The sequence below is a fragment of the Dinoponera quadriceps genome, unplaced genomic scaffold (assembly GCF_001313825.1).
Source record: "Dinoponera quadriceps isolate SergipeBrazil2010 unplaced genomic scaffold, ASM131382v1 scaffold1476, whole genome shotgun sequence".
NCBI lineage: Eukaryota > Metazoa > Arthropoda > Insecta > Hymenoptera > Formicidae > Dinoponera > Dinoponera quadriceps.
This window is the reverse complement of record NW_014555863.1, coordinates 1,098,495-1,124,569: the sequence shown is the minus strand read 5'-3', so window position 1 is coordinate 1,124,569 and position 26,075 is coordinate 1,098,495. Positions and strand designations below refer to the sequence as shown.

General features: G+C 46.4%; 1 protein-coding gene across 1 annotated transcript in view; it reads right to left on the bottom strand.

Annotated features, from left to right (window-relative positions):
* LOC106745636 (trithorax group protein osa-like) overlaps nt 1-26,075 on the bottom strand; it is a 122,385-nt gene that overhangs the window by 75,700 nt on the left and 20,610 nt on the right. The window contains exons 3-4 of the mRNA XM_014621425.1: nt 3,328-3,531; nt 2,246-2,716 (exon numbers count right to left, since the gene is read on the bottom strand). Of these exons, the coding sequence (XP_014476911.1) occupies nt 2,246-2,716; nt 3,328-3,531 (675 nt within the window). The remainder of the gene's footprint in view (nt 1-2,245; nt 2,717-3,327; nt 3,532-26,075) is intronic.

Here is a 26,075-nt window from a genome sequence, read left to right as displayed (position 1 = left end):
GGGGGGCGAGGGGAGGGTAAAACAGACGAAACCACCATCACCCCGAAGAAGAAAGATTAAAGACCCAGCTTGTACGCCCTCGGCGGAATGATGGATGCGATCTCCGTGAGATGCGGGGCGCCGTTCGGCGAGTAGGTGGAGACTTCTATTTCCATTCCCGCGCTCGTTGTTCCCCGTTTCCTCACCGCTCCGCTCTTCCGCCCCCCGTTTATCCGCGAGCGTCACACGAGTTCCGCCCGCTGCACACGTTTCAATCAAAGCTGATACGCTTCCGCGCCCACACTTCGTTCCGCGAAAACGGCCGAATCCGTTCGCCGATCAAGGACGCTCCTCTCTCACCCGTGAAGTATTTTTCGGCGGAAAGATCGTCCCGCGACACGCGAATTTAGTCTCGGAGGCTCCGAGAATGCCGGGCTTCATGTTTTCCCACAGATTTCTTCGGTTTCGTATCTTCTTTGCGGATGAAAGCAAATGTCGCGGGTTTTAACCAAACCGCGTGAACTTCCCCACTCTTGGAGCGGAAACCGAAAAAATCCGCTGAAAATATTGGAAGAAACCGGCCTTTTCTCGAGCTTTCAAAAGTGTGAGCGCGAACTCCCCCGGAAGCGCGACGAAGATGCGAATATATTCGTCGCGCGATTTTATAACCTTCGTTCGTTGTAACCGAACCACATCGATAGAAAATTATAGTCGGTTGCGGCGCTAAACGTATCCTTTAATCACCAAAATAACCAGGGGAATAATTTTTCTAATAAATGTTACTATAGTATCAATGATAATAACTTCACACGCACGTTGCTACTATTCTAAAATGTTTGACAGCGAAACTAATCGTAATTTCCTATCGGTGTAGAAAGCGAGACAAACGTTATAACCTGTCTCGTTGAAAGGAAAAGGAACGAAGTCCCAGTGCAGCACTGGTTCAGCTAAAACGAAACAAGCCTATAAATTCGTCGGTCCACGGTACTTTGGGTTCATTAATTACCGATCGCACTCATTCGAAAGCCGTTCCCCTTAAACTGCGAGGTGGGCATCCCCGAAATGGGTTTGTCGCGCGGCCGGCGAAAAGGTATCGCGGCATTTTGCGGGCTTGCGCGCGCGAACAACAATCTAAATGGTAATCCAATACCACACCCTCTTCGCAAAAAGCGAAAACCGCGGTCGGGGCGGCGGGGGGTGACCGGGCCTTCGACCGGGCCCCGACCCCATATGGCAAAAATGCAGGCGCGAGCGAAGTGCGCGGCGACCCGTTGCAAAAAGCGTTAACAAGGCTGCGATGCGAGCCCGGCTAATTCTATAACTTCGTCCTCCCCCTGTGCTATCCTATCCGCTATTCCCGGCTCCGAAATGTTCCTCCCTCCCTCCCTTCCTTCCTCCGTCGATCGTCTCGTTCTTCTCCGGAACACCGTCAACGAACTTGCCGTTCGCGGGCGAACAGACGGTCGGTCGGTCGGTAATTATCTCCCGGCCGTGTAAAAATAATAATTAGCTTCCATCGTTGCATTAATTAAAGCGCCTCTCTCTCTCTCCACACGGCCCGTCGTTTCTCGTCTCGCGCTCGTGCAGGGGGAGAGTTCCGTCGTAATTACACGTCCCTCCTGGCACTAACCAGTGTCCCACAAAGGCGACCGCGCGAGTTATTCACGCCCACGACACTCGGCCTGGCATCGCGCGATTGCGCGATCGCGCCACGCCAAGTCCCGGCCGCGCCGAGAGTCGCGGCCGCCGATGCTACACCCCCCGGAAGTTATCGGATCGTTAATGCCCTACCTGCCCTCCCGATGCACTTCTTGGAGACTTCGACAGCCACGCGACAAGGCCGAATTATATTCGATACGTTCATCGCAAATTCCGACTTTCACTACAAAGCTGGAAGCCAACCAGCCTTCGTTCCAACAAGGAGTACCCAGCAAAGATTCAAAGGTTTACCCACCCGTGATCAGAACGGTGATGTCATATAGATTTATCTTGATCGCACGGAAAAGAAAATCACAGCTGAAAATCAACTTTCCGTATGATAAAACTGGAATTTGGTTAATTTAGCTGATTTTTCTGTCCCTGTGCCTAACTTTTAGCCCCCCTCCCCCCATAGTTAAGAACTGGGATCTAGCGAGCAAATTTCAGTTGTATTATACGAACAACCAATTCTTTTTTCGCACGTGCGACAACGGTCGACGATAGCGCAGATATTCTATCCGAGAAACGGAGGCACGGAGTGACTAGATGTACTTTGTTCTCGACATACCTGTTTGAACTGATCTTCGAAACTCCAGCTGGTCTGCTGAGTATTCGATCCCGGCAAAGGACTCGGTCCTGGCGGATGGCTCGGTCCCGGTTGCTGACTCGGTCCTGGCTGATGACTCGTTCCCGCAATGTTGTTCTGCACAGTGTTGGTGCACTCCATGCGCGCATTATGCGGCTCTCTGTGGCTGTTGTTGTTGTTGTTGGTCTCGCGGACCTCGGTGCTACTCGGACTGCTGTCGATCGGAGACGTTAGTTCCTCACTGTGACGGGTATTGACGGGCGAGACTATGCGACTGCTGGACACGTTGCCGAAATGTCCCAATTGCGAATGGTTACTATGCAGCTGTTGGTGCTGCTGCAAGAAATGCTGCGAGGCGAAAGCGAGGGCAGGACTGAAGCCTATGTTGCCATTGGTTGCGGCCTCAGTAAACGCACGGTCCAATCCTCTATTTTCGAGCAGTTCACTGTCATTCTGCAAGAGATTGCAAATGATTTCCTGTGTTGCAGAAGATTGACGATTAATTGATTCATTGATAAGGTATGGCAGAAGGTGTCGATCTTGTATAAAAAATGTACCGCCTGCGCAAGATTATGCCGACTAATTTTCACGCCACGGTCGCCACAAACGCTATTGTGCACGGGAATACCGTAGGATTCCTTATCAGAACGGCGATCATAAAAGATATTTGCGCTCGCCAGGCCCTGTCATCCGGTTTAGGCGGTTGCGTAATAAAAAGAAGAAATCTTTTGTCGCGGTGACACGATGGTAACTCATTTATGACTGTCAACGTCCGCTGTTACGACTATCTCACGATTTTCCACGAGTCGCGTCACTCCACCTTGCCACTTTTGTAGGTCAACGAACGCTCGACTCCTTCGAGCAGGTTTTATGACGAATTATGCGGCCGCTTATCTTCACGGAAACTCGACGGACTTCTGAACGCAAAGGGAACTTTTCGACAATGCGACCGTTTCGCGAAAGTTGCATCCGCGTCCAACCGATAAGAGAATGTCGCGGCCGACGCGGAAACGAACGTGTCGAAAGATCCGACGCGCGGAAAGAAGACATTTTCCGATACTCACCTCTAATTTCATCTTTATAAATTGCGGATGGGTGCCCAGCAAGGTTTGGAATGCAAATGCGGCATTCGGTACTAAATTATTGGCGGTCTGCAACGATCCGGTATCCAGTGGAGATTGCGTGCTCGGAAGCGGCGGCGGTTGATACAAGTCCTCGGTACTATCGTCGTCAGGATCCGAATCCGACGCATCTTCCTCTTGATGCGACTGAAATCATAAGAGAGAACACAACGATCGTTCGGTCCCGATTCAGGCAAAGCTTAGTATTAGACGCAGTATTTGTACACGGTAAAATTTATTAATTTTAATTTTGTGTTCAATTTGACACATTTTCACATGTGCCCAAACGGTCCGCAACAAATTTTTATGTTAATTTAACACAAAGTGAATATGTTGAAAACACAAATATTATGTCGAAAATTAACACAAAATGTTATTATTATTTTAGCCCTTACAAATGTTATTTTAACATTTATAAATATTCATAAATATTTAACATTTATAAATTATTCTAACACTTACACATGTTAAATGTCAACACAAAATATTAAGATAACATAAACACAATATGTTAAATTGACACACGGGTATGTTAAAAATTTAGCACAAAAATGTTAACAAGAACCGATTTTAACACAAGTGCAAAGTATTCTTTTACCGTGTATAACCGATTAAATAACGTGAGTTATTTAATCGTATAAATATATCCTCGAGAGGCTAATGAAACAAAGTGATCTCTTCAGTCTCTTGAGAGATCAATAATCGCGATCACTTCGTTCTCATTCTGTTGACTTCGTGGACTAATTTTGCCGACGCGCGAAAAAAAACCGATGACAGTCGGCGTATACGTTCACGTGACCAGAACAGAATAAGGAGAGGTGGAATCGGCTGATAACGTAATATCAACCGTGCAGTCATAATCGTGAGTAAGGAGGGCAGATATTGGAGCATTAAACATTAATTAGGAAAATGGCGAATGCGGTGAGTTATATACACCGAGATAGTCGCTATCGAGTAACATTATTATGCCACGGGTGTCATAAGTGTTTTACAGCCATGCCCATTGCGCCGCTGCGGGCATAAAAATGTACAAAGTCGCATTACCGAGAACGGAAATGACCATCGTAAAACAAAACAAGAGAGAAGAGATGAACGTTCCATATTTTTTCCTCGCTCCGAATTAACTCAAGCTCTCGATAAATATCTCGCGCGCGATTCTCGAATATCTACGACGAGCGTCGAATCGCGTGTTGCGCCTATTTTTCCCCGTGTCTCACGTTAATCGCCGGTAAATTGTCCTCAAATGAAAACATGAGACGAACACGCCACTATACCGCTGGAGAAAGAAAGAAACGGAGAGTGCTCTTTTTGTCTAAGAAAAAATGTAAATATATATACATACATTTAAATTCATCGGAGCTTCGAGTTCGAATGACGAGAGGCGAGCTTTTACCTGGAAAAGGCGGACTCAAGTAAACACGTCTATCGAATGCAGGTGGATCCGACGTTGAAACGTATCAACATTCGTTCCAATCTTAAATGGGACCACGATCGAAGAACACGGCACTCGATAGAGCTAGGAACGACAAACTGTCCCTCTGTCGGCGTTTTGAGCACGTGTGATAATATTGACTCTCCACGGTGGTGGTCAGAAGTGAATAAGCGCCACGAAATAGAATCCTAATCAAATACGAAACATGCTCGCTTTCCAGATTCCAATCTAACCGACAGCCACCAGATTTTCGAGCATTCTCGTCATTCGAATAAAATGTGACATTGAAATCACATTGGATATACTACGTCTGAAAATTTTTCAAAGGACGGACATTTCGAAATCCTCCTTGTGATAAAATTCTGACGAGAAAAATATGTATAACAAAGGAAACCTCGCGAAATGTTAAATTCTGATCTTAATGAAATTTTCTGTATATTTAGATTACATAAATAGGTAAATTAAAAAAATATCAGTTGCGGCTAAGAAACGGTTTTAAGGGATGAAATCACTCCTTATATATAAAGCAGTTTTAATTTTCGTGATATCTGAAAAATTACTCAAGATATCAAAAAATGTTTTATACAAAAGTTTTATAACAAAATTACCTCTATTTATTCACGTCAATAATATTTAAAAAAAAATGCTATTTAAGAAATTGTTGAAAATTTGTTTCATTTTTATATTTATATTTTTATATTTTTGAAAATTTGTTGTCATTTTTATATCAGGTATGATATACGTGCTTCTTTGATATTATTATTAAATGATAGAGCAACATAATTTTTATTTCAAGTATCACGTACATGCTTGATTGATATCATTAATTAATCTAACAGAATGATATCATTTTTATATCAGATATGACTTTATTGATATTATTAATTAATATGACAAAGCGACATCATTTTTATATCAAACATCACGTACATGTTTGATTGATATCATTAATTAATTTAACAGAGCGATATCATTTTTATATCAAGTTATCACGTCAGTTAATAATAATACAATGCATAAGTGTGATATAAGATATGTCTGATATATAAACGTGATATTACTATCAGGTATATAAATAACACAAAACTTGCAATAATTTCAGTATAAGATATAACCTGCAAGAATAACGATTAATTCAAGTGCAAAAAATCGTCAAAATATTACAAATGAATCCTGCGAATGTTCTTAATATGTTAATTATTTTTTTCCAAATTTCAAATATTCCGGAAATACTTATAAATGATAAAGAAATCGAATTACGCGTTATGATAAAAAATATAATACAAACTTCGATGATGTGTCATTTGATATTAAAAACCGATACTATGTTAGAATTTGAAAATTATTGGGGATCAAACTTATCTGACGTAGAATTTGTCGCGGACAATGAAATGAAAACATTTGAAGAAGATTATAAAAGTGATGATCAAGAAGACGGTTGTACCTACAAACGTTTTCATTGAGACATCAAAATCGGGCAAATTAACTATGCAACACTTTCAGTCTTGGTTTACAAATGTTTGTACCTATTAGTTTGTACCTTTTAGTGGAAGTTTTAGTGTGCTATTATTGGACTCTTGGAGCGGACATTGTCCTGCAAGACCTCGAGAATTTATGCCACATCATAAAGATATACAGATTTTAACTATACCAAAGAAAACTACGAATGATTCAACCTCTTGATGTTTACAGGTTCAGAGTATGGAAAAACTTTGTGAGAACATTCAGCGATCGCGTTACGCTATTAAATTATGATATAACTTTACATCTCCGCGATTTCATAATCTTGTGAAATAAGCCTGATTCAAGAATGGATATATCGAAGAACGGCCGCCACATTTCGAAAATCCAGCAGATTTCTGTTCTTCTGGAAAGGATCTACAAGAAGTAATACGCTGTTCCACATATGGTGCACCTGGTATAATACGTTATTCCTGGTGCACGGAATGTTATATGCAACATTCCTTTGAACAGTACCATAATGGTGAACATTTTGTCATACACATATACATTCTCACGGGATCGGACGCGTTGGTAAACATCGAACGTCGCCGTTACGTTAACGTTCTACGTGCCGACGCTCTCGGAGGTAACGCGCATATCGCGAAAGTCGCCGTGTATTCCGGAAGCGAACGTTAACGCGAGAAATATCGTGGAAAGCGGCGTATCGGCTGCNGGGGGGGGGGGGGGAAGGAGGAGTGAGAGAATAAATTACGGCCGCACGGTTAACACCGTGCGCGGCATCGTTATTCTCAGCGTGTGGCGCGGGGTTGCGAATTATATCATTCGAGTGTTCGCGGACGCGGTGCACACACACCGTCATTACAATAATCACGGTAGAGAGCCCGCGTTCGAGGGTGCCCATTGTTCTAGTCCGAACCGAGTCGTTCGCACGTAGGTGTCTGAATTTCTCGTATGGAAAGTGACGAGAGGCACACGTATCGGCTGTCTCCGCGTATCCGCCGAAACGCGGCCCGAAACGGAGGAGGCGTGCGCAATTATCGAGAGTACACGTACACGAAAAGATCGAATCTCCCTTCCGTCACAAATCGAACTGACGCAAAAATCCGTAAGCATGAAATATCAAACGTAAGTAAAAAAATCCCGTGTGCGTTTCCACGGCGTCAAATATAAATCTCACTTCTGTCCGTACGTATCCGTCGTAGCTCGTGTCGTATTTATTTTCTTCGTCGATTCAGCATTATCGCCGATGACCGTGACGTCATCGTATACTTTGACCGGCGTGTCCATTCCTCGATATGAAAATCCGAATCCTCGGTAAATGAATATTCACTGCGACGGGAATAAACGAAACGAGAAAGTATTCCGTTCGTCCGGTGTTTACTCGCGCGCGGAGACCGGCAGATTAGATCGCGCGCGCCGTCGATCGTACCTGTATTCTCTTTATCCCTCGATAACCGCCCAAGATGAGCGGAATAAATCAATAGACGGACACGAGAGAAAGCTCGAGTTTGGGCAAGGGACGGCAGGTAGAACTGTCGTCTTAAATAAATAAGTGGGCGCGGATCCATTCTTCGAGAAGAAAAAGAGAGAGAGAGAGAGAAAAAGAAAGAAAGAGGGAAGAGAATCACTACACTCCCACATTCGTGTCTCGCCGAAGAGACATCCGCGTGTGTGTCGGTATTCCTGCATAATTCATGCACCACGTCGTCCACCACGTGATCGCCGCGTATTTCCCTGCCCGGCAGTCGGATATCGCCCTGGAGTCCTGCATCGTCCAGCCCGTTGACACGAAGAAGCCATCACCGAAGGTACGAAACGTATCAATGGCCGTCGATCCATGGATTATCGTGAGATGTACGAAATCGAGACGTACGAAATCGAGACGCGGTGTTACACATTAAACGTTAACGGCACTCGTCACGCCGTGTTACATAGTTTCGCAGAGCAGAACGGTCTTTCTCCTCCTCTCCAATTCCGTCTTTCCTTCCCTTTGCAGCCGGTGCGCGCGGTCCTCATGAAGACATTTTAACGAGATTTAATATATCCTAGGCACGACAATAGCTAAATTTACCGAAGGCTGAGTCGCGGCGCGTTTATACCCCGTTGCGCTGCAGCCACTGCGGATAACTGCGCCCGCCGTGATTTATCGCCACGCCGCCACCATCCGATTGTTTTATTGTTTATACCTTATAGTTTCCACGCTTCGCGGGTGTACTCGCGCGCGCAACAAAGAGTCGTGGGTGCGAGAAAGTGCGTGAGTTCGTGCGTGAGTGCACGCGCGCCTCTCTTGTGCGTGTGTTACGCCTCGGCGCGGCTTGTAAATCATCGCCTAAACGCTCCGGGCACTGCAGACGGCACGGCTCTAAATATTCTAATTACTGCGGGACTATCGCGGTTTAATTGAGGGACTCCCGTGATCAGATGGATATTCGCTAATCTCGATTAGCGATATTATCGTCCGACCGGGCTCATACGAGCGTCCCGGTCGAAATATGCCCTCGTCCGATCGAAATCGTATTTGCTTATTGCTTCTCGCTAACGCGGAGGGGACGCAGCGCGAAAGAGTATAATTTGTTTCGTCGATCGAGACGTCCGCACGAGCGATAGTCGATCGCTCAATTTATTTATACGGCTGGAAAGAACGATTAATGCCCAGGTGAAATGTAACGTGTGTGCGCACACGGGGAAAAATATAACTCGTACTGTGAAGAAAAGGAATTGGTTTACTTTGACTTCTTTTAAGTAACGGACATCTGGCGGAGGAATAATTTTTCGATAACGGTATCAAAATTATTGGTATTATTATTAAAACATCTACTCACGACAAATGCTAGAGAAGCTCGTGATGATTTAGTGAAAGGAAGACTTCGTTAAATCGAAACGCCGTATCGAAAGCCGCGGAAAGAACGGTCGCGCGCTGGTCGGTGAGATCTCCTGGAAGTTATTACGCGATTAAATTGTCGCGCCGGTATTTTACAGCTTCGTGGAATCGCTCGCCGCTATGCAAAAGAACAATGTTATCGGATACGCAATGTTGCAATGTGGAAAGTTACGGGGAAATAGTTCCGCTGATATATAAGAGATAACAGCATTACAGCCGCAATTTCAAGTCGCAACACGGACGGACGCATACAGCGACGTTTTACAAATGCGCTCTCAAAATATATTCCCAAAGCGAGCGTTTTAAGCGACTCCTTTTATAACGCGGTACGTGTCCTAACGGTATTTTATTTTACATTCGAATAATGATATACGGGATTATTACGCGGTATTATGTGAGGTAACGGGAGACACGAAAGTAATTCTCACCGCACGCGGCGATTCGTCTTGTGAGTTAAGCACCGCATAAATAAATCACTTTCGACAAATCGCGCGGTTTTATCTCCAACGAGGCTCGCGATTAAAAGGTACGGGGCGCACGCACGGGAACGCAAATATCGCTTCTTCTTTCGCTCCTTTTTCTCCCTCTCCTTTTGTTATTTCTGGACCGCGTGCTCTTCCTTGCAATAAATCTGGTGGTATAGCCTGTTTTACGACCACCGCAATTACGTTTATCGTGGCTGCAAGGCCAAGGATGCGCCGTGAGCGATTGAAATGCATCGCGATACGGGAAAAAAACTTATCGATACCTCGAAACTGATTCGCGCTGCGTATCTATGCGCGCGGACTAATATATCACTTTCCAACAGTATCGCGGATTGATTGTGAGTACTACACGTTCGGTCGAAATATTGACGATGTGCTCGCCTTCTCTCTCTCTCTCTCTCTCTCTCTCTTTTCCCTGGGTTTTCAGATTGTTTTTCGCGCACGTACATGCATTTTGAACAGCGATTAGATACGACCGCGCGCGCCAAATGAAAAGGCAATAGCTTGTCACGGACGTATATCATAAAGACAAGGAGCTGTCGGCGAAAAACACCCCGGAGGTCTCCTTTCCAAATCGGCCGCGCGCTCATCGCGACGAGGAGGAAAGAAAACGCGAGACGAGCGTAAAAGTGCGACGCGTAAAGCGTATGAAGACTTCGGCGAGCCGACTCCGCGATCATCGCGTTGGAATAAAAAGAAAAAAAATTGTCGCTGAGAAAGTAGCGTGCGACTTTAAAGCGTCCTTACGTATGCGCATACTTGGCAATTTAGATATCACTAAAAATAAATACCGCGACGAGCGAGCATGAAAATTAATGGATAGATAAACGAGCGACTCTCGATGACAATCGTGAATGCCGCTCGCTATAAACACGCGTCGTGTACGGGTATAAATGCGGCCGAGCGGAAAATAAAATGCGCGAGAAAACACAAGAGAGAGAGAGAGAGAGAGAAAAGAACGCAACGAGAGCGAGTTAGAGCGAGACGTGCGGAGGCGCGCATTAATACACGAAACGATTCGTCGTTCTTTTCCTTCGTCGCATAATTTTGCCGGCATTATCCTATCCTCGCGCACCGCTGCGCTCGGAAACCTTTATCGAAAGAATATATACCGCATAATCCCGTGGTAATGAGAAAACGAAAGAAAAAGGACGGCCCTATCTCTAACGCAATGCAGATAATTTCCTATGCGTGCATAACGAAATATTGCCGCGTAATACGCGAACGCGTGAAATAGGATGCGCTATCGAGGGCGTTATCAAACTCATTTCCTCGGCGGCCGATGAGTCGCGAACGTATCGCGCCGATATCGAAGGAAGCGACTTCAAAATAATTACTTTACATATATTGTCGGCGCAGCTCGCGAGCCCGCGGTTTACCATATTCAGTTCTTCCTATGAATACTTCGCACCGCCCCTGCGCCGCGTAATCGGTGCGCGCACAATATAGGACGCAATGAATTCGAAACGAAGACAAGCGGGAATTCGAAACGGTGCGACATATGGTGATTAACAGTTGCGTTTGAAATGGTGGAAGGCTGGAAGTAATAGCGCTATCGCGAGGAAGAGCTATCGGGGGGAGGGGGAGGGGGGGGGACTTATCGGCGATGACGGTCAAATGGAAAACTCGCGGAAAAATCGCGAAACAAACCTCGCGTGTCACGTAGGAAGAATTTTATATCGGCCCTGTTTTATTTCACCTTCTTGCTGGCGGACGTGCGACACTGCTCTCCGCGACGCCGACAGTTTGAACATGCGTTCGTTTCGAACGAACTGTTAACGCACCGTCTTAAGTTGAATAAGTGAAAACGTCATTGACTGAATCAGTAAAACAGTATTGTAGCGATAATCAGTGAGCACGGTGTTCCCAACTTATTCTCCTTTTCTTATTTATGTCTTTTCTTATTTATGTCAACTAGAGTGCGAGAGTCATGCTTTCAGCTGATTTTCGGTTTAGCGTATTTCCTGGATTATTGGAGCGCCGAGATGGCGGACTTTATTTCCCGAAGAAAGCTTACTTTCCCCTTTTCAATTAAATTTTAATCAAACCTCATTACGGAAGTGATATTCATAGTTAGGTCTTGTAAGAGACGCAGTGGCCAGTAAATGTGTAGTTCTCACGAAAAAAACGACACGACATGCGACGTTTTGGTTCGAATTCATATATTCACTTTATATTATTTTCGCATAATATCAAGGCAATTACATCTTCAAAACTATGTATCTTTTTTGCGCTTGCGCGTAGAACGTACGTACATTTGCTACTTTCGGCTTGTTTTTGGCTCATATCAGAAAGGTATATGACGGATTTTGAAATTTTGAGTCGACAACACTGAATGAATGTTCACTAATTGTTCACTAATTTTAGTAGAAGCACTTCCACTTGGTTCTTTTGTCTTATACTTCACTGATTTCAGTTTCTAAGTTTCGCTGCAAATCGCTATCAAGCGTCCCTCCCTCAGCAGAAATATACATACATATAAGTATACATTCAATCATGTGTCATACTCGGCATAATTCGTATGGTAACAGACTCAAGAGCCAAAGGTTTCATGCTTGAGTCCCACCACGATAAGCGTGTTTTTCAAATATGATACAAATTAAATCAATGTAGCCACAATCAAGAGTATTTCAGGTGAAAACTCAACATCTTAAGAATATAAAAAAGAAGTAATAAATAATATCTCTTTTCACTGTTTCTGCAATTAGAGTTCCCCGATGGAAACAGTCGGTGCTATTAACGGACCTTTGCAGCGCTGAATTTATAATTATTACCAGTGACTGCTTCTCGATGATAACATACTGACTGCGCCTTAGAGAGGTGCAAAATTACCGAATTCTCACTGAACTTTACGTTAAAGATTAAGAGTAAGAGCATGAAAAAGATGATGGGAATTATCGCGTCTGACATTATCGGGTCTTATAACCGCGAGCTCTCTCTCTCTCTCTCTCTCTCTCTATCTCGTGATGCGCGTCGAGAATCGTCCGGTTGATCCGCGCGATAGAAGCGAAGGAGTTGGCGAGGAGAGTAACGATCGGAGGAATGGTCCCGGCGTTTATCGATGCCCAATAAGAACGAAAGCCCCGAGTACCTACACGAGTTCCCGCGAGCCCTCCCGCGGTGCTCCCACGCGGGGATCACGGCTTCATCGTTCGATCTTTTTCTCGTGTGCGCCGCGCGAGGAGTACGCGTGTAGTAACTCGGCTCCCCTCCCCGGCCTCGTGAAATAAATTCATAAGCGCCCGATGATAAACAGGCTCGGAAACGGAGCCCGTTTTGGCAGATCGATCGATTTAGATTGAGAGATTACCCCCGGTGTCCACCCGGCGGACCGGATGGACGGAAGAGCACTGATTTATCAGCTCCGCCGGGGCGCTTGTCAGATATATAAATTCATTGACCATAGGAATCGTCATCGCCGTAATCGCTTTTATTTATCAATATCGCCGGGAAAGCACATCGATCAGGGCTGTCTATTTAGGTGAAACGTCCCGCGGTACGTCTGCGCGTCACGGCGGGGGATGCGATCTCGCGACCCACCGATCCACGCCGCGCGATTCTCCCTTCTCCCGCGCGCGCGCCTATCGTCCTCTGTGCGTGCGTGATGTCATTATTATTAATGCGAGATCCCGAAATAAACCGAAGTGAACGTCTCTCACCCGGGACACGTTCGCCGACTAATTCGCCGCGATACCAGACGACGAATTCCACCACCGCATACGAACGGAGGCCATCCACGTGCGGACCACGTGTTACGATCGCCGGCAAATTGAGCCGCATTGTTTCCCCGGCTTCCTACATAGATAAAGTAGGCTAGGAGTGAAGCTCGTCGGATCAGGACCAGCCGCGTAGACGAAAGTTCCGACCGTTCGTTCCACTGCTCTTCTCCCCCCTGGCCTTCCATGTGTTTGCCAGATTCGAGATCGTACCGCGGGGATACGATGCCGTATCTCTTTCTCTTTCACCGCGAGAGCGAATTATTTTTATCAATTCCTTCTTACGCAACCCCCCATCGGGGGAGNGGGGGGGGAGGGAGGGGGGGGGGGAGACGCTTCGTGGGAGACACGGCCAAAAGAAGCGGTTCAAGTCCCGCGCGGGCATCACGATCCCCCCCTCCCCCCTTCTTTCTTTCTCTATCTGTCTCTCTCTCTCTCCCTCTCACGAGTACTTTATACGGCGCGGCTCGAAATTAGATAATGATTCCTTTGAAAAAATCGTGTCAGAGGTCTGGTACGCGCGACTGTCGCTTCGAGGGCGGTCCGCGAGATCAAGTTCGGGGAAAAGGGTCCCCATGGCGAGCGCCCATATTTATAACCGTGGCGTATTTCGTGTAAAGTAAATCGGAGACGCCGGTGGAAAGACGGACGGACGATGGCTGCTCCGCCAGATTTAATTAATGACCCGCCGAGTTTGATCTGCCGCTACAAAGACCGAAGGCAAGACGCGCGCGAGCACTCTCTCTCTCTCTCTCTCTTCTTTCTCCGTCTTTCTCGTATATCGTTCGTGGTCTTCCTCCTCTTTTCGTCATCGTTTCTCCCTCCATGTCCCCTATCTTCTCCGGCGTACGCGCGAAGCAACGAAGGAAAAAGCGACACGGAGAAAGAGAGAAAGAGACGAACGTTTATTTCGGTCTTGAAGCGCGAGGATCGCGCGAGAAAGGACCGTCTCGGCACTTTCGGTTCGTCTCGGTAACGTCACGCGCACGTCGATATATCCGCGGTGTGCAAAGGTCGCAGTGAATGCGCGAGATGCGGCGTAAAAATTGCACGTTACCGGATCGTACGATCGTTTCCCCGCGAAAGAACTCTCGACGAGACTCGCCGGACTCGAACCCGCGCAACTACTACCTCAGGGTCAACCATTTAGAGAACGACTCGACACGGAATACGAATGTGCGCGATTGTGATTCAATACCGTATTGAGGCGCGAGGCCGGCGTAATGCCGTATCTCGGCAGATCTCAACGGAAGAAGGCATAAAAGCGGGATCATCGCGGCGACGGAGAGACACCGCGCGCCGCTGACAAACCGAGACCACGAGACGCACTCCAGCGCGTAGTTATTTCGAACTTGACCCACATACCCGTCATCTCCTTACCCGCGAACTTTGCTTCTCTCTTCGTCTCTTTTCTCGTCTCGAGCGTCACGGCGGAGCGACCGCGGAAAAATGTCGGGGATCGATCGAAGAACAGGATCGTCTCGAATGAGGAGACCTCCTCACTTCAGCCCGCGCGATCTCGCCGCGATCGGGATGAATTTATTTCTGGGTGCAGAAGCGCCGAAATAAAACTATGACAAATTACGCAACCCGGCGGACGCGAGAGAGGGGTAACGTAACGTTTCCGCGGATTTCACAAGCGAGATTCGCCGGCGAACAGTCGAACGAGCGCGGGACAGTGACGGATCGTCTAAATTGAAGAACGGAATTCGAGCATCATCGCCGCGCGACGTAAAGCGGAGGAGAGAGAGAGAGAGAGAGCGGGCGAGGTGGGATGGCAAGAGTGAACCGTGGAGGGAGGTATAGAGCAATATTAATAGCGTGGGTGGTGGCGAAGCGTCGTGGAAGATATTGTTAGAACTCGGGGGCTGACTCGCGCCCGCGCTCCAGAGGGGAGCTTCTTGCTAATGGGGTTTTAATGACGGCCAGCTGTCCGTCCGTCACACACTTTTAGACAACTATTCGGTATTTCTGTATCGCCATTTCTCGATCCGATTCCCCGACGACGAGCCGTCGTACGCGAGATCGACCTCTACGACGTCTGTCTCGCACGCTAGTGCGCGCGCGAGCCGCTACGGCGGCGTCCGATGTCCGAGAGGCAACCTTCCGAGGACTCAAGCTGAGAAAATAATTCAAACGATTCCGAAGCGAGAAAGAGAGAAAGAAAGAGGGAGGGAGAGAGACGAGTTGTGTTGATGGAGCACGCAGTTCGATCGCGATTTCGTTGTGACGAGAGGAAGTGCCGGGAAACATGGAACATCCTGTAATGCGGCCTGTTCCATGTTTCCTGCATTTCCTTTCATTTACGAATTCTTTGATCTGTTCGGACTGGAAAATTTCTATTTTGATATTTTTCTTCTTCTTCCGTTTTCTTTTGTCTTCTTCATTTTCTCGAGATATATGACGTTTCGCTTCGACCGCTGCGATAATAAATTAATGATTATTTGGAAAATACAGTAGAATTTTTCGTGCAAAGATTTCACACGGTCGCAAAGGGTAACGCTTCAAATTAGGATCGATATTACGCTTGTTGAAATGCGAAGCTTCCTGCGAGATACCGGGTTCGCGTTTCCTCGATGCAGAACACGCGTAGAAGTGGCGCGCGCAGCGAATGAAACGACAGTCGTTCCGTTTCAGGCGTGTTCTTATCGTTTTTGCGCGATTCTTCCCTAGCCGGCCGTGCTTTAGCCTCGATATTACAGTCATATAATTCTTCAGGGCTCTCCCGCTAAAACGACAAGTTTCATTGCCAAGAATCTCGCGGCAATCCGAGGATCATTTCGCCATGAGGAAGAGAACCTCGGAAAAGTAGTCGGGCGCATCGAAACGTTTGTTCTTACCGGCAGGCAACAATTAAGCCGTGCGCCGTCAATTCCGGGGGAAGAAACGAGAGAGGCTTCGGGCTCGAGTGTGCAACGACCACGCGCGCCAGAGGGTTACACGGGCTTAACACGGGCGTAGGAAGCAGACAAGCGGAGAAAAGCGGGAGACTACGGCGCGATTTTATGACCCATTAACTCATCCAGCCGCGATTGCTCGCGACACGGGAAATCCGACGTTGAAATTTTATCACGGGCACTTCTGTCACACAAGACGAAAGGTCAGCACTAATGTGCGAATCAAAAATCAACAGATTCCGCCGGCATGAACATTTTTATTATTCTTTCTTCACGGTGACCTTACCACAGGTAAACAAATGCTTTTCGCTTTCTTTGAGTTTCTATGTTTCGATGTACGTTGAAATTGTACCGATCGACGTAGTAGACATTCCGCTGAATCAGGTAGCCGGAAAATGGCCGCCCGTACAACACTGACGGATTTCTACAGATACTATACGCGAGACGAGAAACTAATTTCCTACAACTGAATAAGGAACGGATGAAAACTCGGTGACAAGAAATGATATCTCTGCTACCGATTAAGAATCTTCGTGTGAAATTCAACTGCAGGAGCAGAAAGACTCCTGTAGGGGAGGATTTTGTTCGGTCAATCGCGGCCGGAAAATTCAATCACACCGATGAAATTATTTTTTTCATAGTTGTGATGCTGAAGCATCAAGGCTCTGATCAGCAAGACGCTCTGTTTCAATTTTTATTCACTTGTGAGCAGTTAAGGAATCCCTGAAATAGTATCAGCCCCAAGCCCCGAAAAATCATACACCCCTGGAACGGCAAGAATTTCTATCGAGGCCTTTTGGCGGGCTGTTTTGCTAAGCGTGTCTACTACCTGGAGAGTTAATCGTCTCAGAAGTAGCTCTACGTAAGAACAACGGGTGAATCATTAAAGGTCTCTTTCCTCTCTTCTATTGCGTCAATCTTATCTGTTATGCCTATCTTTTTTCTTCTCGACAGTTATAACGACGACTTACCAAGTAATCACGATCGGAGGCTCATTTATTTCGGTGATACAGACAATAAGGTAGGGCCGAGAGATAAAGAGCAAGGATTTTATAGGCACGTCCGGAATGTCCATTTAGAAACATCCCTTACAGACGCCTCCTTATCGTTCGGCTGTCTCGCTCGTACGCGTCACGAATTACTGATTCGAATGAGACTTATAAGAGAGAACACGCTTCAAACACGAGTAAATTCCAAGGTTTCTAACGCTTCTCGCGAATAACGCTTCGTCGGAAATCGGAACAATACTATAGCACGAGGATTGATTTCGGCGTCAAATATTCCACCATGAAAAGCTAATCCCTGCCAACCTGAAACTCCGGGAACGGAAATTTGCTATAAATCTATTGTCACACGAAACGGGATCTGGGCCGAGCAGCCATATGTCGGCCACATGACTGAACTTCTCGGCGGGGATGCCTTTTCCTTTATCTTCCGATTCCTCTACAAAAACCGCATCATTTTCTAAATATTATTCGAAAAGGACAGAAGGGCATTATCTAACCGTTAAGGTTGATATTGTGCTTTTGTCATATTTCGCGATTTATAATTCTCATCGTCGGATGGCCCTTTTCTCACGATTCTTATTTTCCCCAATTCTAAGAAGAACTTCCGGGAATTTTTCACGGAAACATTTTACAATTAAAATGCCTTAAATGCGCCTTCAAGGTAAGTATAAATATAAAAGGGAAAAAGGATAATACCATCAGATAACCGTACCGAATTTCAAGCCCGAACACTTGTCATCGATACAAAGATAAAAGTAAAAGAGAGAAAAGAAAAAGCCGAAAGAAAAGAAACGGCCGAGCGGAAAGCAAGATCGATCGCTATGCGATCTCCGTCAATCGATCGTGACGACAAATATTCTGCAGGAATGTCGGAGGCATCGGACGACCGCATGAGAGAGTCGTAATCGAATCTTTAATAAATGTTCGTTACTTGACGGAACGAGATAGGACGAAGACGCGAGGATCGGTCTGTGAGAAATGGCACAAGGAAGCCAGAATGAGTCAAGCTAAAAAGTCGAATAGCGATAAAATAATCACGACACCTATCACGAAAAGTGATTCTGGTATAATAATTATCTATGGGACATATTTCCGATAGGATCCTATTCGATAACCGCGATTTCCTATTTGACCTGACGGCCTGTGTTTCCCCGGAAGTTATTTAAAAAATGACGATCTCAATAGCATTGCGTTATCGTCAAGTGAGGCTACGTCTATGTAGAAATCAGCGCGAAACTTTCCGTAAAATGGATGAATAAAGGAATCGGCATCTCTTTTATACATGCGACAGATATGTTTCACGATTTGCACGATTTGTTAATTTATATAATCATTAAGGATCATTAAAGATCGTACCTCGTATATTTTCGTGAAATTGTCGTATCCGCGGTAAACGCGGAGATAATTTTCTCCTCTTATGTTTCTACATGTTCGTCGACTTTCTACGACAGAATATTCAGCACCAGACGAGCGCGATAAATTCTCCGCCTCTTCGCAAACGTGCAATTCGATCGATCGCTCGCGAGTCGTTGCACTCAACGACGATTCATTGCAACAATAACGACAACGCGTCGCGTTAAGACCGGTAGCACTTGCGGTCGGGTTTTCAGCGCGCCCGGAAACGCGAGCGGTATCCTTCTATGCAACAGTTTGCGATCGAATTTCGACAGATGGTAGTTTTTTTTTCGATTTCGGCAGCAATAATAAAGTTGCAAGTAAGAAAAGGGGGATGCAATTTTGCGGTGGGATGCGTACCGCACGTTGACCGCGAGCTTTGCATGTGCTGTAGCGCGGACAACCGTTGTTGCACAAAGACAGACCGTGCCGGCGGCGAATATGACTAAATATCGCAAAGTGTACACGCAGGATGTTGCTGGCTCTCGAATTCTTTACGGCCATTTATGTAATTACATACACGAGCTTATCTTGTACGCACAGGAAATTTGTGTCGTAGACGAAATATCTCGTGCGGTAGACATGTCGGCTTCGAGATAATTTCGTAATCCCGAGGAAAGATTAGATTCAACATCCGAGCGGGCCCAAGTCGGCCGACTTGTCGGTTTTTATAACGATTAATGCGTCACATGAGTAATATTATTATAAGCAAGATATATCGGCTCGAAGCAAATTGCTCTCCGTAATGACGACCGATGACAACTTGCGGCGCATATTCATTAAGACATGGCTCCGCAGTGCGGTCGTTAAACTACGGTATCCGCGTGCGAAATGATCCGGAACGCAATAGCTTTTTCGGGAGAACACGTACACCGCTTCTCCGTGCGGGAGCACGTACGCGTTAACTAGATAGACATAACTAAATATCAGCGCCGGATCACACACGATGGCACGAGTTCGAAAACTTGGCGTGATCCAAGGCCGCCTCGGGAGACGAAAGAGAGACAGAGAGAGAGAGAGAGAGAAAGAGAGAGAAGAAGAGACAACGACAAAAGACGACGAGGGACGATCGCGTGTCTCGACGAGAGAGAGAACGGGAGCCCACAGTGGCTCTCCTGACTCCTTGAATGAATAATCGCTCCGAATTTACTGCCGGAATAATACAGCGGGATACGATCTGCCCCGAAATCACGCCCCCACGTAACCATTCATTTAACATTAATTTAATGATACACGGCAGGACAGAGGTGTTCCCGCGCGCCGCTCGCTTCGCGGAAGAGGATCCTGAATACGGAAGAATTTTCGGCGGAGGTGAAACACGCGTGTTCTCTCTCTCCCTCTCTCTTTCGTAGACGAGGCCGCACGGCAACCCCCCCTCGATCGATCACGGCACGTCGAACGTTATGCACGAAATCGTCTTGGGAAAGCCTCCGATCGGACGTGGTTCTTTCACACGCGCGATCATTCCGTCGCGCTATTTGAACAGTTTTCCACCGAGTCGTGAAAGCAGCACCGTCGCACTTATCGAACGCGCACACGCGTTCTTTCCTTTGACGCGCGCGCGTTTTCCGCGCGTAATAAATATTCCTTTTAAAACGACTACTGATATAAGCTTCGGGAGATCGCATCGAGCGTGACGGCCCGCGGAGGGCGGCCGGCGGAGCCGACAGAAAAAGGAATGAGCCGAAAGAAAGAAGGTGGAAAGAGGCTGAACGGCCGGAGAGTCTTCGAGGTGAAGGCATTTCGACTAACGCAATAAAGGCGCGCGCGATAATATTGCGAATAATAAATATCGGGATGTAAATCCATTGGCAAAGGTAACGTCGGGCATAAATCAACGTTCCTGGAGGCGAAGAGAGAGAGAGAGAGAAGGGGGGGGGGAGAGAGAGAGAAAGAAAGAGAAAGAGAAAGAAAGACGGATAGACAGAATGAGAGAGAGAGAGAAAGAGGTAGGAGGGGGGAGGGGAGAGGGGGCAGTCGGTCGCGGACCGTCCGTTCTGTATCCTCGTAGAATCGCGTCGTAAACTCGTCAAACTCGGCTCGCGAAATAGCATTAACTATCGGGATAATACAATCGTCGTTGCAGCGTGCGCGCTCGTCCAAGGTGGAAGGAGATCGTCTTCGCCCTTCGGGAGAAGCGGCGATAAACGGCCGAACAATGGCGCCTGGCCTTGTCTTAGCCCTCGCGGGTTGTCGGTTCGGAGCGAAACGACCGACATCGAACGGACGCGATCTAACGGCGTCTCACTCGAATATATCTGTATCTCGCGTCGTTCCGCGTGTTAAGTTAAGAATAGTACTCGCGCTTTCGCGCGCGCGCGCGGTCTCATTTTTCTCTTCTTCCGTCTCGTTTTCTCAACTGTCGCCACGATCAATTTACGCAGTTACGAAGCAATCAGCCGTCTTCTACTCGGGGAATCGGATTTCACGAGTCGACGCGGCGGCTGAATTCGCTTCCGAGGATCCGGCGGGTATTAATACGAGACACACATGTAACTCGTTGCGAAAAACACGTGCAACACCTTACCACGCGAATTCGGTATACACACATACGTGGGCGCGCGCGCGCGCGCACCAAGGACACTCTCGTGAATCAATCCGCTGACTTTTATATCGAACGTCCGTTTTGCTCTCTTTACCGGTTCGCGGCACGCCAAGCGGCTCTCTGGACGGAGCTTTCTCCCCTGCATTAAACTCTCCTCCGCTACCGAGGACAATTCGGTACAGATTACAGGGCTTTATTCAACAAACGTCAATTAATCTAATTATCGACCGCATCGCCGACCCGTACACGAGATCAAAAGAAGATCCTGGTACACGCGTTATTATTATACTACCTACGGAAATTTTTGGGAAGTTTCGCAGTCACGCAATGTCTCGATATAATTCGTGGAATAACTTTATACGGAGGGGCCCGGTATTACGCCTCCTCCTCGGAGCCCTCGCTCGCGCGCGCGCGCGCGCGCTCCTTCCTCTCTCGTGAAAGCGATTTGCCATGTATCGAATATCAAATATGCCTCAGAGCAATTACCGCGGCATGTATGTATTTCTTACGGCGGGTTTATCCTATACAGCGTGTGTGTGCGTGTATCTTGAAACCGTCTCTCTCTTTCTCTCTCTTACATACGCGATGCGAAACGTTCGAATTTATACTTCGAGTCGTGAGACGCGAGTCCCCCCCGTGATTAGCATATCCGCGCGTGCGGCCGCACGATATCGTTTACGGTATAAATTTATACCGAGTTCGACGAGGTACGTGCGGAAATCTTGTAAGTAACTTGGCTGCGAACATTACGAGCTACCGGGCGATGCGCAGGTACACCGCGCTGTCCGCGCATCGCGATCCCAACAAACATAATCGTTAATAATAATAGCACACTGGCAATAAAAGATTACCTCACGACCCACTTCCATACGCTCGTATACGTTATTGCCGCTTTAACGACAATAGTATAATTAACGACAATATTACAATTCCGCCTTTACATATAAGTATACGGTAAAAGTGTGGCATCGGCTTTAAGGACGAGCAGATAAGATTGCTGTGTATTTTCACAAATACCTGAGCTCGCCGACTGGCTACGATTACGAAAGCGCGGTGCTTACTGAAACTTTACTGTACTGTGTCGATTCGGATTATTCTGATTCTCCCGTGTCTCGCTCTTTCCCGAGTGTACGTTTGAGACGCGTTGTAAATACTAAAAGTTGATTACCTACATCCTCTAAATTTGGTTAAAAAAAAAGAGATCTAAGAACACCAACTCGAACGTGTTCGTAATAAGACGAGCAGCAATGAAGTACCGCCGCGACGAGCCCGTAAACTGCGCTCATCTGTCTACCGGGATGAGACAGGGACAACCGATGTCAGTGATATAGAAACTAGTGTTCTTCAAGTAAGAGTTAGGACACAGTCTGCCGTTAATAGAGAACTACAGATTTGAAAGGCTTAAATCGTTCTAGTCACGGCTTGCTGAAATTTAAGATTATATAACATTTTATAATAATCGGCATTTCATGAAACTGCCGCGAACAATATTCTCCACAATACTTTTGATAATAACGTATTTTACGTATATATATAAACAATACAAAATTTTCTAGCATTGTGTTTATGATAAGTTTTAACTTAAGTTCAATTGGGAATGTAATTTTATAATAGAAAATTATTATATATATATAAAGAGAAAGAGAGAGAGAGAGAGAGAGAGAGAGGAGAAAGTGGTATTATGCCCTCTCCCATTTACATAGCGTATAATAATTTTATTAATAATCAATATTTTTAATTGAAAACTTAAAGACATATTCGTCAAAATGTTGTTCAATCGATTCTAGACTAAAAGTTATGAAATATTTATTACTTAGTAGACGTTATTTATGAAAATGTGGCGACACTGCAAAATCTAAGAAAAATAGGGGCGGTAATGTGACTCTCCTGATAAAATTAGTTTTGTTTAAAATACAGTGTTTTGTTACAAATTTATATATTTATTCGAAATAAAGTCTCTTAGAAGAAACAACAATGAATATAACAGTGAATTTTTAATATAGACACTGACTTACTTGTCAGAAAATAGATATTGTCGAATAAAACTCAGATAGGATACTGTCAAAAGGACAATTTCTACAAAACGAATAAACGTTTCAACTTAATTTGAATTATTCATAGAATAACTATTTCGACGCACACTTGAAAATTTTGGAAAAAAGATATCGAATCTATTTTTAGTGGTGAGCCGACTTAGCAAAACGTCATGCTATTATTTAATTTTGCATAACTCTATTTGCATACAACGGAATACAATACTGAATAACGAACGAAAATATTCAAGTAAACATATATTCGTATGATAATATACCCAAGATTACGAAAAATGTGGAAGTGTGTGATTTAATGCGTAATTAAAATGTGTAATTAAATGCTAAAATGTACCTTGAAAACGAAATGCTTGAAAGTAAAAATACGTCGTAACAAATGCTGACTATTGTGTATTGGCATATTATCGTCACTGCGTGATGGTGGACTATTAAACAAATGTTTCCATAAGTAATCACTAGAATTCGTTACCGAAAAACGGAGACATTAAGGGGGGCTATAATATCTGCAAGGTACAATATCGCCTTCTCCTCTATTGTTCGTAAATATCGCTTCTAACAATTATACAAAATGAAAATAATATAGAAATCAATCCTACGTTACAAATTAAGTACTTATAATATATGCATCACTCGTGCACACGCACATTGCAGCGTTCTCTGTCGATACGTCTCTCTCTCACTCCCACTCGTTTCTCCCGTACTAACGGGAGACAGATGTTCTACCAATCAGGAATCATCACACACGATGCCCCAACTTTTACTCGAGGGACGTTTAATGAAAACGTGACGAAGACGCTACGCGATACGCCCGGATGAAAGGAAGTGCGGGGCACCCCTCTGTCGCGCGCGAGGAGCACGTTCGCATGTAATTAAAGAGTTACCAGCTCGATATTCGCCGACAATTTCGCCCGCAATGGGCCCGATAACGATCGACTCGTGCGATGCAGCCGAATAAATTAATTGCTCGGTACATAAACACACACTCGTCCGTGCCCGACTGATTAAAGCGCGAAAGGAGATCGAAATAAAAGGGGTCATATAACGGGTGTCGATGCGGCGCTGCGTCGTCGCGCGTGTTGCATCGGTTGCATAGGGCGCGAGCGTAAACGAGAAAGAAACGGGATACCGTAAACACGGGGCTTCTCACCACAGACTTAAGGTCCGGCAGGGAAGGTGGTTGGTGTTAGCACGCGACCTCGCGGACATGCAGCTTGCGTTGTCTCGCGACGACGTGCGCGTTGTATGCATCTCTCTCTCTCTCTCTCTTCTCGTCCCTGCCTGTCCTATTCCTCGTTACTAACCGTGATCCCGCGGACGAATCCGATCGTCCCCTTCTGGCATTCCGCCGGGAAAATTGGTTATGTAGGTCGCAGGTTTTGCGTGATATACATCTCCGTCTAATTAAAATAAAATTAACGACCGAAGAGAAGGGGAACGTGTTGTACTCGTACGGTCGCCCCCCCCCCTCCCCAAAGTCACGGAATAAGATCTCGTACGAATTTCGGAGTGGTGCGTCGTGTCGTCGTTATCGGGGATTCGAGGAAACTTGAGCGTGCCGTGCACGCGCTAACGTTACCGAGAACGATAAATCTTGTGGGAAAAAAAGGTTGCGTCAAAATCCATGTAAAAGAGCGTATCAATTTGGGGCGATAACATGGCGGACTCGTTTCCTTGGGCGCGCTGCACCTTCCCCCTTCGGCATTTTTCCAACGGTGTGAGTAATTTATGCCCCGCTTATAACCGATACGTCGGCAAGTGGCGGTAGGAGGGGGGGATCGACGTCGTCGCCGGCAAGAATACGCGCTACCTTTTTATTCCTTCCTTCGCAGCGGTCTTGTGTTCGCTCGCGGCGAAGCGTTGGTGGAGAAGGAGGATGAGGAAGGTGGGCAGGTAATATCAAACGCGACGGCCTTATAGGGATTCTGTTACTAATATGCCCCGGTAGCGCAGGAACCCCTGCGCTGCATATTATCCGATACCAATAATGCGACTAATCGAGTTAGCCTCACCCCTTAAGCTGATATGTAGCTTTATACGAGGTACAACGTAACGATCGCGGACCCGCGAGGGAGATCTGCCCGTGAAGCATCTAGGGTTCATAAATTCGGTAATACATAACCGGCAACGATCGCTCCGACCGGTGGCAGGTAATAGTTGCGGGCGATAAGGCGCAAGACGAAGGCAAAAATATTACAGGCGCTGCGAAGCCACGAAGCTCTTTCTCTCTCTCTCTCTCTCTCTCTTCGCGAGTAAGAGAAAGAGAGAGAGAGAGAATGATGAAGAGAGAAAGGGAGAGGGGGGAGAACGGTAAGAAGACGAAGGGCCGTCCGCCTCTCTCTCCGGAGCGACCAGCTCGGTGTTTTACGGTCTAGCCGCGCGATCGCAAAAAATCACGATCGCGGAGGAACGAAGGTGGTGGTGGTGCAGCTGCGCGCAACCGTGGTAGACGCATGGTAATTCTCATTGAACGCGTAATTACATTAATTGTCGGCTCACGGCCGGACAAATTGCGGCTTTAAAACCGCCCGAGAGTCTTTCGCGTAGCGTCGTCCGAAAAACGAGCCGAGCTCGAGGCTGGCTCCGAGCGGAAGAAGACCGACCGACCCCTCCCTCCTCTGTCACCTTCTACTTCCTTCAAAATCCCTCTCCGTGCTCTCTCTCCGCACAGCCGCCTAACGAAAGGCAAGACAGCTGGCCAGAGCCTGCTTAATACGTACCCCGCGCCCGTACCGAGTATATTTAAGCCCTTGTTAACGTACCGCGTGTCGCGATTCCTAATTATTTCGGGGTCGCGCTCTCAACGACAGGTGAGAGCCCA